This window comes from Peromyscus eremicus, chromosome 2 (genome assembly GCF_949786415.1).
Source record: "Peromyscus eremicus chromosome 2, PerEre_H2_v1, whole genome shotgun sequence".
Classification (NCBI taxonomy): Eukaryota; Metazoa; Chordata; class Mammalia; order Rodentia; family Cricetidae; genus Peromyscus; species Peromyscus eremicus.
In genome coordinates, this window is record NC_081417.1 from 2,127,087 (window position 1) to 2,147,721 (window position 20,635).

Consider the following 20,635-nt stretch of genomic DNA (forward strand, 5'->3'; position numbering starts at 1 on the left):
TTCCTTTTATTTATGTCCTATTCATTCATTTGGACAGCATACTGTCAGCAGTTGAGGCAAGGGCCTGTTCTTGCCCAATGGCTAACTTTTGCCACAATGAAAGTAAACTCCATATGGAGTTTCTTCATGCCCATCATCTCCTCTCAAATAGTTTCGTGCTGCAAGAAGCAGATATGTCTCATAGTCATAAAAAGAAGAAAAAAATCTATGTTACTAAAACATCTTAAATGCCATATTCTGCAGATCTCTGAAGTGTTTGAAGATGACCTGTCTATCTAAAATATATTTCTGCTTGACTTTGAAAATATACTTAATATGACTACAAGTTTGATTGTAATGACTAACTACTATCCTGCATTTCTTTATATCCTAATTAGTTGGTAATAATAACTTTCAAGGACTAGCAATTTACATTACATTGTTAAATGGACTGTATAGGTACAATACGTTGAACATGATTAGAAATATATGTACAGTATTTTCTAACAAAATCAATCTCATATTTGTATCACTATACAAAATTTGTATACAATATATAAAAATCCAATCCAATGTAAAATATTTAAAACTAGCAGTTGCCTTCTAAAAGTAAATTCAATAATCTACCTTTTTATCTTATATCTATCTAAATCAATCTCAAATTTTTAACAATATACATGATTTATATACAATACAAAAATATCTAATCCAATATATTTATAATTAATAGTCATCTTTTTAAAGTAGCTTCAATAATCTACCTTTTATTTTATCAAATCCATATTCTCCCTTATTTTCTTTTCAGAGTAGATTCAATAATCTACCTCTTATCTATATACTCTATTTTTTTTTCAAACAAGAACTCTGAAGCTAATTCCCTTTGTTTCACTTTTTTCTTGACGATTTACAATTAAAAAATTATAACCAATCATCCTAAGCAGTGACAATTATCCATAACCCATTGAATGACCAAAAACCACCCACCTCACTTCTTGGAAATGTGGGTGTCATGTTCTTAAAATTAGTTCCTGCTTTCTGGGGGGCAAAATAATCTTTAGGGGATCCTGAAAAAAAAATTGGTTAATTGTCATGTCCTGATGGAGGTAGCTGCATCATTTGTTGTCCATTCTCTACATAAAGGAAAAAAATGCAGAACTTATCTCAAGTCCTAGCTTGAGTAGTTTGTGAGGCTGTTATAATCTCAGCTAGCTATTTCAAAACTGACCTGAGCAGTTTGCTGTGGTTGACATATTGTGCATCCCAATAAACTTATCTGGGGGTCAGAGAAGAGAACAGCCATAAGATTAAACATAGAGGTTAGGCAGTGGTAACACAAGGCTTTAATCCTAGCATTCCAGAGGAAGAGAGCCATCTGGATCTCTGTGAATTCAAAGCCACACTGGAAACAGCCAGGCATGGTGACTCATGCTTTTAATCCCAGAAAGGTATATAGGGCATAAGGACCAGGAACTAGAGTTGGTTAAGCTTTTAGGCTTTTGAGCAGCAGTTCAGCTGAGATTCATTTGAATGAGGCATCAAAAGCTTCCAGTCTGAGGAAAAAGGATCAGCTGAGGAATTGGAAAGGTGAGGTGGCTGTGGCTTGTTCTGCTTCTCTGATCTTCCAGCATTGACCCCGGTACTTGGCTCCAGGTTTATTTTTATTAATAAGACCCTTTAAGATTCATGCTACAGTTTGCAGTCTAAAGTTGATCTTTGGGTGGTGTTTGTCAGCTTAGTTGTATTATCATCATTGTGGGGCCCCATCATCTTTTTGGAGACTTCAAAGTCGCTATTAGGCACAGACATGATTCACTACAGAAAACTGAAAGAGACTCAAACATGAAAACATGTACAGGCTGCTAGATGAAGCCTTTTTTCTAGAATTAGTTAGTACTCTACATGACCATTAATATGATAAAAGTTTAATATATATAAATATATATAATATATAATATAGTATAAGTTCAAATGTATACATGTATATACATTAATCTTATAAATTTTGATATGAAATTCATACCTTAAGAAAAGTTTTGAAGAATCAAAATAAAATCAAGGAATTATGAGATTAGTGCAATAGAATAATTCCTTAATTTTTTTATGTCCCACATCAAATGGTTTTTACAGAGATTTTGCATTTTCTTTTAACAAGCATGCTTGAGTTTAGAGAAGGAGAGAACCATCCTTCAACTACAAAGCCAGCTTTAATTTTTTATTGAACTGGGGCTATAAGAAGACCATTTGTGCGAAGTGTCTGTTGAGAATAGCAGAAACAAACATTTAGGAAGACTTATGAAATTTTATATGTTATATACTAATAGGCCATTTAATCTTTTTCTTGGGACATTATTTTGGGTGATTTGTTCTTTTTCTTCAGATATCTCATTTGTTCGGTGTTCTTCAGATTCCTTAGGCTTCATTCTCTTGAAAGACAAGAACAAAAACCCTTCCCCTACCCTAACTTTGAGGAGGCTCCCTTTTGGCAAGTTATATCTGATTACATGAAAAACATTTGTTAGAGTTATAAGTTAGTTTAAATTGAATGGTCATGCTGGTTGATTATCACTTCTTCTAATTAAGAGGTCTCTTGCACAAATTGAACCTTTATCAATTGCGAGGTTATCCATAGCTTTTATTCTCCTGTAGAAACAAAAGCAAACTTCATCCACAACATAATACATATCCTGGTTTCCATTCTGAAGTCAGTATATCCTTAAAGTATATAGGCTGATTTAATTCTGTAGTTTTTGTCTCTCTGCAGCTGTTCCTTTCTCATTAGCATTGAGAAAATTTTAAGTTAATAGAGCAGGTTAGGAAAAATCCATTAATACCATCAGAAGAGCATATAATTCCAATTTTTGAACAGAAATATAAAGATTTTGAATCACTTTACTTAGATTTGTAACCTGCCTGGCCTTCTTTGTTTGTGTCTGTATGAAATGTAGGGACTCCAGATCTTGGTGTTTCCCATACAATATGAAGCAGATTCCAGTTAACTACTTTTATAAGTTGAATTCTGACGCTTTTGAGATATCAATTGTTAATCTCTCCTAAAAAAATTACTGCAATCTCTCTGCCAAGGTTCACTTTCTAACCATACCTTGTCAATTTCTGCTGAGTCTATTAATGCTAATTAATGAAGTCTCTGTTTTCCTTTTAAAATCAACTTGGATTTTTTCCCTATAGGTTTTTAATTTTTTTACTCTGTTTATTTGGTAGAAATATCCATTCCAATATAATATCTCATTTCATCATTTTTTACCCCAACAGCAGTCCATACATAGGGAATATCTTCTAATAATCTTTGAAAGTCATTAAGAGTTTATAATCGATCTCTCCTAATTTGCACCTTTTGGGATCTAATATTTTGTAGACATATTTTATATCCTGAACAATTAATAGAATCTCCTCTTTGTATGTTTTCTGGAGCAATTTGTAATTCTCAACAAGTCAAATTTTTCTTTACTTCTTCCAACATTCTTTCTAAAGTATCTGCATTTGAATCAGTTGGTAAAATATCACCCATATACTGATTAATTTTAGATTTAGAAAATTGTTTACATATTACATATTCCAACAACTGTCATATAAAATATTGGCATAGGGTTGGGCTATTTAACATCTCCTGTGGGAGAACTCTCCATTTTGTACTCTGTTTCACTTGAGATAATGTTCCAGCTGCTGACAACTGAACATTTACCTCTTCAAGAGGCCAATTTGGATTCCAAGATTATGGTGCAATTACTGTTATGTATGTATCTGTGTCTATAAGACCTTCAATGAGAATGTCATTTATTCATATTTATTTTTGATCTTTTTCATTTACAGAAATTTGCCCAAAAATTTGCTTTACTGTTTCTCCTGAAAGTTTTTCTCTCTGCTATAGATGTTCTATCACCAAAAGCAGTCTAGTTTTTCACAATGGGCATTTGGTTATTTAATAGCTATGGGAAGGGTTTTCTTCTATGATGGCAAGAAAGGACTGAACTGAATTTGCCACAGAGGCCTGTGAGAGGCCCCTCAGGGAGTTTCCCAATGGCAAAGGCAAAGGATTACTTTGTCTGTCCCTTGTTTAGCTACATTTGTTAGTCAAATGTTCTGCATAATCCAGAAGGGAGGGGCATTCTGTTGGCATTGTTCCTTGAAGAAACATTGTTTCTGGAATGCCCCATTTGCAGTCCCTTTTTAGGTTACTTTGTTTACCATGATTAAAACATCTGACATTTTTTTTTCTTCAAACCTCTGGAAATCACTTCTCCTATGCAAATATCATCATGGCCATGGGATTCAATATTAATTGTATCTCAGATCCATTCCTCCATGGGTTCTGATCTTGCATTTAATGGCCTAATTACCCTTTTACATGCTGCATTAGCATTTTCAAAAGCCAGAGATTCACTTATTATCTGCCTGGCTGTAGCGATAATGCCTGCACTACCACCACCCGTTCACCATGTCCGAGCGAGGGGCTGTGGATCGAAAAACAGAGACAAAAAACATTGGGTCACTTACCTCAGCAGAATGCCAAATGCCGTTTATTGAAAGAGGGAGGAAACCTTAAATACAGGCTTACAGCACAATGGGAGAAGCCCAGAAGGCAGAAGTTTGCTACTGATGTTTACAATCTTGCATCTAAGCTGTTAACGCCCAATGTACAAGATACACAAACAAGGAACTTCCCTTACACATTCAGGAGGGTGGAAACCAGCAGGGAATTAGCATAGGGAGGACATCTGGTCAAGGTAGGACAGCTTACTCAATATCGGAGGAGGCCAGGGCCCCACACCTGGCTTCTGAATTTCCTATCATTTTACTGATAAGACAGCCTCTGTAAGAAACCCATGAAGGCTTCTTTTGGGTCCTCTATAATTTTTGTAAATGACTCATTTTTTTTCTATTTCTTCAATTCACTCCCAGGCATTCAGGGCTGCCATTCACCATAAAAATAGGATGTGGCCACCATATAAATATTGTCTTTGTTCATTAGCATAATCACCTTCTCCAAGAAGTTGATTTTGGGAAATTTCCATACCTCTAGCCCTACATCATTGTTCTATAGTCTTAGCCTCATCTTTCCACTAGGTTTTCCATTGTAAATATGGACCAGACTCTAGGACAGATGTAATCAAATCTTTGCAGTCCTGAGGGATAATTCTATTACAAGTTGAACACAAGTTTAATATCTGCTTTACAAATGGAGAATGCATGCCATATGAGAATATAGCTTCCTTAAATCTCCTCAAATGTAACATTTCCTCTAGAGTCCAGTTAGCTCATACACAGCCTTGAGCATCTGGCAGTTCTTGTAAGGTTATTGAATAGATTAATGTTGGTTGTTTGAAAATCTTGGGCTGTTTCTTTGTAACTGTATAATTCAATGCTCAGATAGGTTCAGCTTTAAATTCTTCTGTCTGGGTCTGAATATCTCTATGATCTGTTTTAACAGGTTTGTCTAAAACTTTTACTTTGTCACTCAAATTTATCAACCTTTTTAATGATAAAACAAAAATGACCAAACAAATCATATTCATGATTGATGTTATATAAATCCCATCAACATTAATTTTTATCTTATTTAATTGTTCCATTTTCAGACTGCCTAATGTTTTATCAAACAAAGACAAAATTTCCTCCACTGTAAAAATGTTTCCCATTTTTTAATGTAGGAAATATTTCTTTTTTAACTAATTTCTCCCATTAAGATAGCTTAATTGACTCATCAAGTCTGCTGACTGAGGAGAACAGTAAAAGCCCAAGGAAGTTTCAAGGCAGCTATCTAGTGTGGCAGCAGTCAGAGATGGGGATCCAGAGAGAGCCCACAACCCACAAGGAGAAAAGAAGCCAAAAAGACTCCAGCCCACATGAAGTAGGCAGTCTGGCCATGTACAGCTCAGGCCTGAGCCCAGGCAAAGAGATTTTTCATGAATTTGTGCCACAAACTTTGAGTCACCAGATGTAAGATGAATTGCTAAATGTTCTCAGTAATAAAAAAAAAAAACCCACAGCCAGATATTTGAGTGAAAAACTGAGAGATTAAAGAATCAGAAAGAAGCCAGCCATGTTCTTACCACTAGGAAATCCTAACCCAAATGGAGAGCTACTTCCTTTATATTCATGCCTGTATTCCTTTCTGTGTCCTACATCTTACTTCCTCTCTCTACCCAGCTACAACACTTCCTCTTTCTGCCCAGCTCTATCACTTCCTGCCTGTCTGTACAGACCTCTGTGGTTAACTAGAACTGAAATTAAAGGTGTGTGCCACCACACCTGGCTCTGTTCCCAGTGTGGTCTTGAACTCAGAGTTCCAGAATAATATCTGCCTCCAAAATCCTAAGATTTAGGTTGTGTGCTACCACTGCCAGACCTCTATTTTTTAATATAGTGGCTGGCTTTTTCATCTGATTCTCAGATAAGCTTTATTGGGGTGCAAAAATAAAATATCACCACATGGATATCCTGATTTTTTTTCCTGATTTTGCCAAAAAAATACGTTGAGTTTTTCTGTTTAGAATAATATTGCCTGTGTTCATTGTAAATTGTCTTTATTATGTTGAGACTTATCTCTTGTATTCCTGTCTCTCCAGGAATTTTATCATGATGGATATGAAATTTTGTGAAAAATCTTTTCTACATGGGTTTTTGTTTTGTTTTGTTTTGTTTTGTTTTTGTTTGTTTGTTTTTCAAGACAGGGTTTCTCTGTGTAGCTTTGCACCTTTCCTGGAACCCACTTTGTAGCCCAGGCTGGCCTTGAACTTACAGAGATCCACCTGCCTCTGCTTCCCAAGTGCTGGGATTAAAGGCGTGCACCACCACCACCTGGTTTTTTTTTACGTTTAATGAGATGATCATGTGGTTTCTTTGCTTGAGAATCTATGTGGAGCTTTACATTTGTTAAGTTATGTATATTGAACCCTCCAGCAGCTCTGGGATGAGTCCAAGTTGATCATAATGGATACTACTTTTTGATGTGTTCTTGAATTCAATTTGCAAGTACTTTGTTGGGAATTCTTACATCCAGGATTATTAGGTTTCTTGGTCTACAATTATCTTTTATTTTTAGGTTTTTCTGATTTTGGTATCAGGGTAATACTGGTTTTGTAAAAAGAATTGTGAAATATGTTCTTACGTTTTTATGGAATGATTTTTGGAGTATTGATATTAGTTGTTTGAAGAATTCTGAGCTGAATTGATCTGACACTGGCTTATTTAATTATGACATTTTAAATTGCTGACTATATCCCATTAGTGTTATGCATCTATTTAAAATATTTTCCCATCTTGATTTAACATTGGTAGATTGTATATGTCCATAAATTTATCAATTTCCTTTAAATTTTCCTTTTTGGTGTGTGTTAGTACCATTATTTCTGTTTAGTTTCTATCTGAAAAACCTGTACATTGATGAGACTGGGGTGGTGAAGCCTTCTACTATTAATGTGTGAAATTCCATGTGTGGTTTAAGCTTTAATAATGTTCCTTTTACAAATCTGAATGCCCTGGCACTTTGGGAATAGATATTCAGAATTGAGACCTCATACTGTTAGATTTTCCTTTAATGAGTATGAAATATCCTTCTTTGTCTCTTCTGATTAATTTTTGTTTAAAGTCTATTTTGTTAGATATTAGGATAGTTAAACCCACTTGCTTGTTAGGTCCATTTGATTAGAAAATCTTTTTCCAACCCTTTGCTCTGAGGTAATGTCTGTCTTTAATATTGAGGTATGTTTCTTGTATGCAGCAGAAGGGTAGATCCTGTTTTCATTTCCATTCTGCTGGATTGTTGCTTTTTATTGGTCAACCAAGTCTACTGATATTGAGACTTATTAATGACCATGGATTGTTTATTCCTGTTATTATGTTGTTGGTTGTGGTCGTAGTGTGTGTGTGTGTGTGTGTGTGTGTGTGTGTGTGTGTATGTGTTTGTGTGTATGTATGTATGTATGTATGTGTGTGTGCATGCATGTTTCCCTTCTTCGGATTTCTGATGTGAGACTATTGCCTGTGTTTTCATGAGTGTATTTAATTACCATAGATTGGAACTATATTTTTAGTAGCTAGAAATCTAGCGATGGATTTTTGGTTAGACATTGTTTAAATTATATTTTGTCATGAAATGTCTTCTAAGGTTTTCTGGCTATAGTAGTCTGGGCTAGCATCCATGGTCTCTTAGAGTCTTCAGCACGTCCATCCAGGCCATTTTGGCTTTTATGGACTCTGCTGACAAGTTAGTTGTAACTCTTATAGGTCTGCCTTTAGATGTTACTTAACCTTTTTCCCTTGCAGCTTGTAATATTCTTTCTTTTTTCTGTATTTTTGTGTTTTGATTTTTATGTGATATGGGGGCTTTCTCTTCTGATCAAACTATTTGCTGTTCTGTAAGCTTCTTCTACCTTTATAGGCATGTTTGCTTAGGGGAATTTCCTTCTATGGCTTTGTTAAATATATTTTCTGGGTTTTTTAGTGTGCACTCTTTTTTTTTTAAATTTTTCTCAGGTTTGTTTTATTTCATGTGTGCCAGATTTCCTGGATGTTTTGTGTTAGAAGTCCTTTAGATATTACATTTTTTTGATAAATGAATCTATTTCTTTTATTGTATTTTCAACACCTTAGAGTCTCTCCTCCATTTCTTGAATTCTTTGGTGATGTTTGTATTTATAGTTCCTGTTCACTTCTCCAGATAGTCTATTTCCTGAATTCCCTCAATTTGTCTTTCCTTTATTGCTTTTATTTAGATTTTCATGTCTTGAATAATTTTCTTCAGGTGTTTGTATGCTTGTATGATTTTTCTTGGCTTTCTTGTCATTCTTTAAGGGATTTGCTGACTTCTTCCAATTTTGTGGCTGTCTTTTCCTAGGATGATTTAAGGAAGTTTTACTTCTCTTCTTTGAGGACCTCTATCATCATCATAAATTTGGTTTTATGATTATTTTCTTTTAGTTCAACTGTTGGAATATTCAGGGTTTGTTGTACTGAGATAGCTGTGTTCTGGTTGTGACATATTGCGTTGGGTATTGTTGTTTGTGTTCTTTTACATATGTTTAGACATCTGAATTTGGAATGATTATTGTTTGCCAATTTTTCAAAATTATTCTTTGTTGGATGAGTGTTTTCTTTCTTTGTTTCTGTTTCCTCTCTTGTTTATTGGATTCCTCAGCCTGTTGTTAAGCTAGATGTCTGATGGCTTAGATGGCCTCTGATCTACCAGGGAGTTCTTCCCCACATTTGGGTCTGATATTCTGGCTGTGAATGTGCATGGCCTCTGATTTGGCCCGACAGTCTTCTGGGATTCAGATGCAGTTCTGGCTTATGGTGTAGTAGGAGGCTTCTGCCTGTTTTTCAGGGATTTGGCCTGGTCTCTAAGATTCAGGATGCTGGTGTGACCTCTGGGGATCAGGGTTCTTTCCTGGCCTTGGATGGAGTAGAAGCCTTCTGCCAGAGGTGTGGGTCAGGACATAGTGATAAGGAGAGGAAGGGCAATTGGAATTATGCTGGGCAAGTGCTGGTGGTTTGGGGCGCAGTCTTATCTGGGATTCAGGAAGCTGGCCTGGCCTCTGGTGGAAAAAGAGGCTTCTGCCAGAGGTGTGGGCCATAATATGGTTCCAATTATCTATTGTGAACACTGTTAGATTCAATTTTATATAATGAAATTCACTCTGATGTACCAAAATTTTCTTAATTCTTTAATAAAAATTAATTTTAGAATAGAATGTCAGTATTCTTTTGTATTACTTAGTCTCTAGAATAAATGCATGATTCTTTGTATTTTTTTATAAAATTAGCTAGATTCTTTTCATGATACTTCTCAATTAAGTGAAGATACTAATTTATTAGTATTAACTTACAATAACATCCTTTCAATTTTTGCTTTAGTATCTATTAGCCTTCTTGACACTGCTAATTTGTACTTTCTCCTCTTTTCTACATAGTTCTTGCCATAAAATTAACTGCTATATAACTTTTGTTTTACTTGTAATTATTCTTTCACTTTTTGCTTGTTTAAGTTAAATTTCTATTCCACTAAATTTTTCTGATATAAGTATATATCATTGAAATTATAGCTGGATTCTTTTTGTGTATTCATTTATAATTTTATTTTTTCTTTATGATATTTTAAAATACAGTCACAGAATTTGATATTTTGTGTTTTCAAGAAATAGGTATCATTTGATGCTATCACATTTAAACATGTAAACATATTCAAGTTAAAATGGATATATTTCAAAATAATGACATTAAAATAATGTTATAAAAATAAAAAAATATTTAAAATTTACACAAAATAGGAAAATAAAGTGTAAATTCTAAGAGAAATTATTGTTTATTCTTGTTTTATATATGTATGTATTTTTAAGCTTGCGTGTGAGCATACCATGAGCTTTTAATATTCAGGGAGACCACAAAATGTCATATTCCCTGGAACTAGAGGTACAGCTGCCATGCTGGTGCTGCAAATTGAACCCAGGACTTCTGCAAAAGTAGCATGTGCTCTTAACCACTGAGTCATCACTCTAGCCCCTTAACTAAAAAATTTTGCATTTGGAGAGGGGACAAATTTAATCCAGGCAAATGACTTTTTAGCTGGGAGAAATCTGTAGCATTTTGAGTAATAAAAAATAGAACAAGTCTTGAATGTATCATGTTAGGAAGTAAAATCTTTCTAAGAAATTTGGTGCTTAAACTCAAATGTGGATTTTCAAAAAATAATTGGTTGGTCAAATTCATTAGAAACTCCAAAGTAATAATGTCTGGTCACAGTGAAGAATCAGAAGTCAGGGAACATGTAATTCCTATACAATGACATCTTTGAAAATTGTGTACCTTTAGTATATTATTCAATGATTTAAGTTAATTAGAATGATTGATTGATTAAATTAATTATTAAATTAAAAATATGTGTTACTATATTTTTCATAAAATTTGAATGCATATTTTTGCTTTGTAATGTCACAAAATTAAAAGGATTTGATCAGGATATTTGAATACATACTAAGAACACATGTGAAACTAGTTTCCACTGATAGAATCAGTCCATACTTTGAAACAAAGCATAAAATAAAACTTTACAGATTACCAAAACATTTCAGTATTAAAAGTCTGGGTAGAGGGATTAGAGAAATGGCTCAGCATTTAATAACACAAGCTGCTCTTGAGAGGACACAGATTTTATTTCTAACACAATGTTATGGCTTACAACCTTCTGTAACTCCAGTTCTAGAAGATCTTGTACTATCTTCTGGCTTCTCTTGGAATGAGGAATGGGAAAAAACAGAATACAATATTTTTAAAAAAGTCTAATGTTTCTGAAATTCAAAATAGACTCTCTCTCTCTCTCTCTCTCTCTCTCTCTCTCTCTCTCTCTCTCTCTCCCCCAAGACTTATATTATTGCCAAGCTCTGGCTTTGGTGTAAGTCAAATTTCTTTGTGTTTTATTTTTCAATTTTCATATTATTTTTTTCTTTCTTTTTTTATTAAAAAATTTTCTACACACTCCACATAATATCCACAGATCTCCCCTCCTCCCACTCCCCAGTCCTCTTTCCTAAGCCACCTCACTTCCCCACATCCCCCAAATTGAGGTTTCCCGTGGGGAGTCAGCAAAACCCAGCACACTGAGCCTAGGCAGGTCCAAGCCCCTTCCCACTGCACCAAGGCTGTGCAAGGTGTCACATGAAAGGCACCAGGTTCCAGAAGCCTATCCATAGACCAGCGACACAGATCCTGATCCCCCTGCCTGGGTACCCCCCAAACAGTTCGAGCCAAACAACTGTCTTCCATATCCAGAGAGCCTAGTCCAGTCCCATGGGGGCTCCACAGCCACCAGTCCACAGTTCATGAGTTTCCTCTAGTGTGGCCATTCATCTCTGCACGTCCTCCCATCATGATCTCGATGTCCCTCACCTGCAGTATCTCTCTTCTTTCTCATCAACTGGATTCCCAGAGCTCAGCCTGGTGCCTGGTGGTGGATCTGAACAACCCAATTAAAAAGTGGGCTACAGAGCTTAACAGAGAATTCTCAACAGAAGAATCTCAAGTGGCTGAAAGGCATTTAAGGAATTACTCAACGTCTTTAGTCATCAGGGAAATACAAATCAAAACAACTCTGAGATACCATCTTTCACCTGTCAGAATGACTAAGATCAAAAACACTGAAGACAGCTTATGTTGGAGAGAATGTGAAGCAAGGGGAACACTCCTCCACTGTTGGTCAGAATGCAAGCTTGTCCAACCACTCTGGAAATCAGCATGGCAGTTTCTCAGAAAATTGGGAATAAGTCTTACTCAAGACCCAGTTATACCACTCTTGGGCATACCCAAGGAATTCTCAATCTTACCACAAGGACACATGCTCAACTATGTTCATAGCAGCATTATTCATAATAGCAAGAACCTGGAAACAACCTAGATGCCCCTCAACTGAAGAATGGATAAAGAAAATGTGGCACATATACACAATGGGATAATACTCAGCAGTGAAAAATAATGATATCATGAAATTTGCAGGCAAATAGATGGAACTAGAAAATATCATGTTGAGTGAGGTAACCCAGACTCAGAAAGACAAACATAGTATATACTCACTCATAAGTGGATACTAAATGTGAGGGAAGGATGGCCAGACTGCAACCCACAACTCCAGAGAGGCTAGCTAACAGGGAAAGACCCTAGGAGGGACACATGGATGACCTTGTGAAGGAGAAATGGATGAGATCTACATGAGTGGACTGGGTGTGGGGGTGTGGCGGAGGGCAAGGAGTGGGGGATGAGAACATAGGAAAATGGGAGGGTCAATTTTCATATTATTATTGAAAATAATATGAACTAGACAAAGTCATTCTAGAACAACATGACATTATATTATGCTTTTGTCTCCTGCAGGTGCTCCAAGTGACCAAAGCAGTGGTACCTCTTCTCCTCTTTGTGACAGTGGATTGCACCTCAACTACCATCCAAACAACACAGTAAGACAGCTGGACACAGTTGAGACTTATTAATAAGGATGATCTAAAAACAGAATATATCTGTACTGGTGATTTGCTAGTACTATTGCTAAGTCTAATTTTTCTGATAAACCTGAACTCCTCGTGAGTTCACTATCATTTAAGTGATAAGATGAGTCAGAAGGAAAAACAAGCAGCCAGTTATTTTACCTGATATTCATTCTTTTCTCCAGGCATGCATTCTTAAATCCTCTGTAAGTGTTGGAGACTTTGGACTAGGACACTCAGAGAGATAACATCATTTTAGGGCATTGCATGCAATATATAGTTTCATGAACTACATGATTTAACATAATTTTATGACTTTTATTTTGATACCAGTTAGCCAAATATAACCATAATTTGTCATTTTTTGTAATCTTTATGCATATCATGGAATTACTACAAGGAAAGAAAAATCTAGCATATACATTATGATAAGGAACAATGAACTACATGTATAATCAACAAAATATGCATTTAGTACATTAGCTTTAAGGAATTAAATTGAATTTTTAGTGTTTATTTTCCACATTTGTTTCTGAGTAAATTATTTTTATTAAATATTTTTGATATTTCTTATTTTAACACTCAAAATACATTCTAAAGAAAAAAAAAACTGTTCTCTCTGGTTTCAAGTAGACTTAAGTATGAACTAGCAAAATTGACATGCAATACATATTTATTTTTCTGATCTCTAAAAAAGCACTATTCATTCAATATTAGAAATAATGATCTGATTATGGAATTTTATTTCAAAAGACTACCTTTGAACATTTGCAAGTCCAAGCAACTTTTGATGTTTCTCATTATATTAGCATTATTCTATAGCTGGATGACATAAGTTTTTCAGGTTTATTATCAAATTTATTTATTCATTTATTTTGTAATTACGAACATTTTTAACTTATAGCATGAAAGAAATTTTTTTCAATTTTTTATTAATATATATTATTTGTAAACAGTAAGAAGTCTCTCATTACAATGTTTCCATACATGTATATGGCATTCCATGATTACATACACTTTTCTGTCACCTTTTATTATTCTCTTCTCCATCAGTTTTTATTATTCCATATCCATAACTGTCTCCCTTTTATCTTCCTACCTTTCCCACCCTAGATTCTATATATGAGAGAAAACACGCTTACATATCTGCATGACACTGACTTATTTCATTTAACAAGACATCCTGTAGTTTTATCTATTTTCTTACAAAGAATATAGTTCCTCTACCCTATCTCCTTTATGGCTGAAGAAAATTCCATTGTGTGTATTTAAAACACATTCTTTATCCATTACTTCTTAATTTCTTTTTTAATTCTTTTCTCATATTACATCACAACTCCATTTTCCCTTCTCCTCCTCCACACAGGGCCATGCCCCCTGCATTCCCTCAGACAGGAGCACGTCTCCCAGAGATGTCAACCAAACAAAGCATAACAAATTACAATATGACCAGGAACATATCATTACATCAAAGCTGAATGAGGCAACCCACTATGAGGAAAAGGGTCCCAAAAGCAGGCAAAAGATTCAGAGACAGTTCCTGCTCCCATTGTTAGGAACCCCAAAAGAACACAAAGCTACTCTGACAATACATAAATGCAGAAGACCTAGATCAGACCCCTACAGGCTCCGTGATCACTGAAAGTCACCATGGGTTACAGTCAGTTGATTCTGTGGACCATGTTCTTGTGGTGTTCTGTAGATGAATTTCTAAATGATCTTATTAAATAAAAACACAGAGCCAAATATAGGGATGAAAGCCTTAGAGAGATCAGGGAGATGCTGCCAGCTGCCTTACCTCACCCACTCTGTAGCTTCCAAATGTGAGCTACTTCCTATCTACCCACACGTTTCTATGCCTTGCTTTTCTGTCCTCTTATTGGCTCTTAGCCCATCTACCTCAATTCCTTGTGACTGACTGTCTATACAGACCTCCAAGTCTCTATGGTTGGTACTGAGATTAAAAGTGTGTTTCATCACACTTGGCTCTCTTCCCTAGTATGGCCTTGAACACACAGAGACACTGCCTGATACGTGATGGATTAAGGGCATGTGCTGCCTAATATTGCTTACTTAAAATAGATGTCCTTCCCCCCCATGCCCGATGTCCAGTCAAGTTTTATTTATCAAAGCACAACTAACATATAACCACATTTCATCAAAAATAAAATATCATCACAGTGTTCCTAACCAACCTTGTTCATGCAGAATTTTTTTTCTTTAAAAACTTTAGTATTCATTTTACAGACTAACCACAGATCCCCCTCTCATCCCTCCTCTTACTCTCCCCCAGGCTCCCCCTTCCCCAAAATACACCCTGTTCCTTCTTCCAAAAGGTAAGGCCTCCCACAGGCAGTCAGCAAAGCCTGGTACATTCAGTTGAGACAGGACCAAGCCCCTCCTCTCTGCATCAAAGGTAGTCAAGGCATCCCACCATGAGTAATGGACTCGAGAAAGCCAATCCGTGCACTAGGGATAGATCCTAATCCCACTGCCAGGGCCCCCTCAAACAGACCAAGCTACACAACTGTCTCCTGTATGCAGAGGGTCTAGTCTGGCCCCATGCAAGTTCCACAGCTGTCAGTCTAAAGTTCGTGACTTTGTGAGGAACATTCATAAGAGCAATGGCTATTGGTGGAAACATAAGACTCTTATCAGTCCAACAACTTCTGGATATAGTTCATTAAAATTCCATTAAATTTTACTTACAGCAGAAATAATTTTTTTATAATAGATAAAACCAAAACACTGATCTCCTGATGATACCAAGATCTGAAAACTATGGTGTTCAAGTGAGCAAAAGAGTTACACACACAAAGAAACAGTGATATAATCCTTGTTACAAATGATTGTGTTTGTGTGTATGTTTGTGGGTGTGTGTATGGAGGAGTGGGTGTGTATGTCTGACTGTCTGTGTTGCTTAGTTGAATCAAGGGCATCATGTATGTTAGGCAAATGATGTTCCACTGAGCTTCCATTGCCCCATTTGCTTACACACACACACACACACACACACACACACACACACACACACACACACACACACACTTTTTTTTGCTGAACATCCTTTCCTTGGTTCCCATTATCCTCATTTACTGTGCTTGTGCTGGTGATGTGACCAGCTGTGTCTTTTCATTGCTGACAGCTCCATTCAAGTGTTTGCCTGAGATTCACAGGCCCAGAACTTCAGTCCATGTATTCTGTGTGATTTGGTAGGGGCAACAAGAAAGGCCTCCTCTGGATAACCACCGGAAGACATGGAACAAATCTTTGCCAGTTAGTCAGTTACATCATCCTGTGCATCCTCCAATCTTTCAGATTTCCTCTGAGGTCCCCATTAGTTATGTTCATAAGACAGAAAAAGTATCCCATGTTCTTAATCTAGATTTTGTCTAAAGTCCTTTACTTCCTCTGTAGTAATGGCAAGTAGAGAAATCATTATTAAAGGTTTAAGGGAAGGAATCATTATAGTTTCTTTTCTACTCATTGCCTTGCTTTATAATAAAATTACAATGACATTCTTTAGAAACCTACCATTTGGGCATAGCAATTACTACTAATTTTGCAGCCTCACTGTTTTTAGCATAGACAGTTGTATAGAGTTTGAATACCATATACCACATACATTCTATACTGATATAGGTTCATTCACATTGTATTATTATTCTCATCATTAATATTGGAATATATTATTACATTGCTGGATGTATTTTACTGTAATGAAAGCTTATAATGGTGATGTAAAGAAGAATAATCAACATGAAAATTTAAATAAAGCACATTTATAATGAGAAAGTGCTTGTCTATTTCCATTAAATGAAGTCTTGCTGAACTCTATAGAGGCATTTCATGGGGTACTATATGGAGAAGTTAATTATGGTTTCTGAGCTCAGGAATTTTAATCAAGTTTGATGTAAAGAATAAAAGAACTAGAGGGCTGTGAAGACTCTGAACATGGATATAGTTGAGATCTGAAAGCTGTAAGACTACTACCAAATGTGGCTTTGCTCCTCTTGAGGGCATCTATTGATTGTGCTGTCTGATTTGAGTGCAGCTGGCTCAACTCAATTTCCCTTCCATGCTGTGGATAAGCTTCAATACAGTAGGGGAGACTAGGAATTCTCTCTACTCTCAGATTTATAGTTATTATAACTTTGTTTAAAAACAAAGAGATTATATGGAACTGCATTTTGAATATCTATGTACTGTTTTTAAAACAAATTTTGAGTAACTGGATATTGTTTTGCTGAAATATCCTTATGAAAACTCTTTAAAATCCAAGAGAAATTAAGCCTTAAATATGAAATTTAGGTTGCTATTTTTTAATGTCTATTCCTTCATGGACAAAAATGTCACCAATTTCAAGGACACAAATATCTCTTGTTTTACGGAAGTGGAGTTAACTGAGCCAAAACCCTATGCTTAATTCCCCCCTAGAGGCAAAATGAAGAAATTTGCTTTGAGAAAATAACACTTACTCAGAGAGTCAGATAACACAACTTTGAAAATATTTTCCTCCTCCTTATACCCAGAGTCAGTTTTCTATGCATACTTATTCTAAAATATATCTGGACTGGCATTTTGTTCCACATTCAGTTCTATTTTGTCAATTTGGTTGTTTTTCAATGCCATTATGTAATGTGTATTAAGTGTTGGAGAAAATTCTGTTGTAAGCAATTATTATGTAAACACTGCCTGTTACATGCACCTGGTTATTATTTGAAAAAAACCAAAATTCTTGATATTGTGAAGTAAATTCCTGGAAAATGTGCTTCTCAAAACCTTGTAGTTATTGTTTTAGGCCATTATACAAGTGACCATAAATATGTGACAACTGTTAGTAAAAGAAGCCCTAAACTATATATCTTCATGATTAAAATAAATAAGAATTATCTTTAATGATATTAAATATTCGACTGTAAATATGATCTACAATAACATATACATCAGGCTGGATCATTCTAAAAGTTGAAGTTGGATAGGTTTCATGATTTTTACACAGAAGTATAAAATAGGAAAATTAGCTTTCCATATTAAACTGTAAAAGCATTAAATTGCAATGATAACATATTTTCAGATGTATGACTCCTAACAATGTTATGAAAGTATTATTCTAACTTAACAAGAATGATTGGGGTCCAGCCCCTTATAGCCCTTTCTCAGGGTTCGTGGCAGAATCTAACAACCAGCTGAGGATTTAATCTTAGGGGTATTGAATGAATCTATGTACACTGAGCTCTTTCAGTCCATTCACTTTATTCTTCTAAATAAATTATCTCTACACAGTCTCTTTTCTGCTCTCATACTTATCTCCTCTCTTGCCTGATGCTCTGTATCTTTTTTCTGCTGTTCTCCCTTTTTTCATCTTAGTACTCTTTCTCAAGTTTCTGAAGTTTCCAGTTTATAAACTCATACAATCAGCAATTCTTTGGCCAAAGCAAGGTCACAAGACTTGAATTCTTTCAGGGTTATAAAAGCAGATAAGTGTTTACACCAGGCAGTGACTGTCAGGCTTTCTTTATTACTCAAGGAGGGGGTGACTTATAAAAACCTCAGTGAACTCTTACAGGGAAAGAGTCAAATGGGAAGGAGAGGAACCTTGAATCAATTAGGGAAATCCAAGAAGGGAAAAAGAGGAATCTGTGTGCAATACTGCATTCCTAAGTGTGATAAGGTTAGATAATAAGCTTATTAATAAACCAAGGTGAAAGTAAAAGGAGTTAAGAATTTGTTAGTTCAGGGTTAGCTTGGAGCAGCACTTTCCTATCTGCTGACAGGGGAAGTGTTGTGGGTTCCTAGGCAATCTGTATCACAGTATGAACATTTGGTTCTTAAAAGCACTTTTACTCCAAGTAAATACCAACCTGGTACAAGCAGTAAATCTCTTAAATTAGGGTCTTGTGTTAATAAACAGGAATTAAGGATTTAAGAATAGTGAGGTTATCTTCTCTTATCTGTAGGTGAGATGAGCAAATGCTTATCTATCTGTAGTCTAAATGCTTATCTATCTACAGTCTGTCCTTGGATGTTTGAGAAGTATCTCAGATGAAATACTTTTGTCCAGAGATGGCCCTGGCCAGAAGTTGGTTAATAAAGATAATTACAGAAAGACAGATTCTAAGTCTGCTAGAAAGAGGAACAAAGGCCTGAAAAAAGGAGTCTTGACTGTGTGACTGTAGTCGACACAGCTGGGGAATGTTATCCAAATACCAAAATTTTAAAGGGGAAATTCTGCCCAGTAAATGGTTAACAACACTGTTAGAAGTTTTTGAGAAAAGAATCAAATGGGAAAACTTCAATAGCACACTAGAATTTGCTGCAGGAAACAACTAATACATTCAAAAGCAAATGTTACCAAGACTTGAGTTTTTGGCTTCCCTATGGAAGAGCTCTTGGCTCTTTCAGGTATAGATTTACCAGTGTCAGCTGAATTCTTACTTCATATTTCTGCAGCTCGCAGCAACAAATTATGGCTATCATTGTCCTCAATATTGCATTGCCTCAATCATTTAATATTGTTTCATATATTCTTATTTATTCAAAGAAAATGATAACAAAAAGGAGTAATTCATATTTGCAGAATATGGGAAATCACTGTTAAATAACCTACCAAAATATGTGAGCAGAATATAAAATGACCAACAAAAAAATCGAATTATTCTTTTTTATTATTTATTTTTTATTTAAGAAAAATTTTAAATTAATTTTATATATCAACCACAGATCCCTTGGCATCCCTCCTCTCACTCCCCCAGTCTTACCCACCTTGCCCACCCCACATGCCCTCCTCCAAAAGGGTAAAGCCTCCCATTAGGAGTCAGCAAATCCTAGTAATTCAGTTGAGGCAGGTCCAACCCCCACCCGACCCTGCCCCGCATAAAGACTGAACAAGGCATCCCACCATATGGAAGGGGCTCCAAAAAGCCACTTCATGCACCAAGGATAGATCCTGATCATAGTGCCAAGGACCCCTAAAACAGGCCAAGCTACACAATGGTCTCCCATATGCAGAGGGCATAGACTGGTCCCATGCAGGTTCCGCTATTGGTCTATAGTTTGTGAGTTCCTAAGAGCTTGGTTCAGTTGTCTCTGTGGATTTCTCCATCATGATCTTTACGTGCCTTGCTCATATAACCCCTTTTTCCTCCCTTCGACTGGACTCCTGGAGCTTGTCCTGGTGCTTGTCTGTGGATCTCTGCATCTGCTCCCATGAGTTACTGGATGAAGGCTCTATGATGACAGTTAGGGTATTCACCAATCTGATTACTGGGGCAAACCTGTTCAGGTACCCTTACTACTGTTGCTGGTAGTCTAATCTGGGGTTTTCTTTGTGGAATCCTGGAAATTTTCCTAGAAATAAATTTCTCCCTAACCCCATAATGTCTCCCACTATCAAGATATCTTTCATTTTTCTCACAATCTGCCCTCCCCTAGATCAACCACATTGTTTCCTTACTATCTCACCCCATGACCCCTGGCCTCTATTGCCCTATTGCCCCCTCCATCCCCAGTTTACTCATGGAGATCTCATCTATTTCCCCTTCCTAATGTGACCCATGCATCCCTCTTAGAGATCTCCTTTTACCTAGCTTTTTTGGAGCTGTGGGTTATAATCTCATTTTCTTTGCTTTCCATCTAGTATACACATGTAAGTGAGTACACACCATGTT

At 36.0% G+C, this 20,635-nt stretch overlaps 1 protein-coding gene across 1 annotated transcript in view; it reads left to right on the forward strand.

The window, feature by feature from the left end:
* Sntg1 (syntrophin gamma 1) overlaps positions 1-20,635 on the forward strand; it is a 507,378-nt gene that overhangs the window by 256,525 nt on the left and 230,218 nt on the right. Inside the window, exon 9 of the mRNA XM_059255595.1 lies at positions 12,856-12,938. Within this exon, the coding sequence (XP_059111578.1) occupies positions 12,856-12,938 (83 nt within the window). The remainder of the gene's footprint in view (positions 1-12,855; positions 12,939-20,635) is intronic.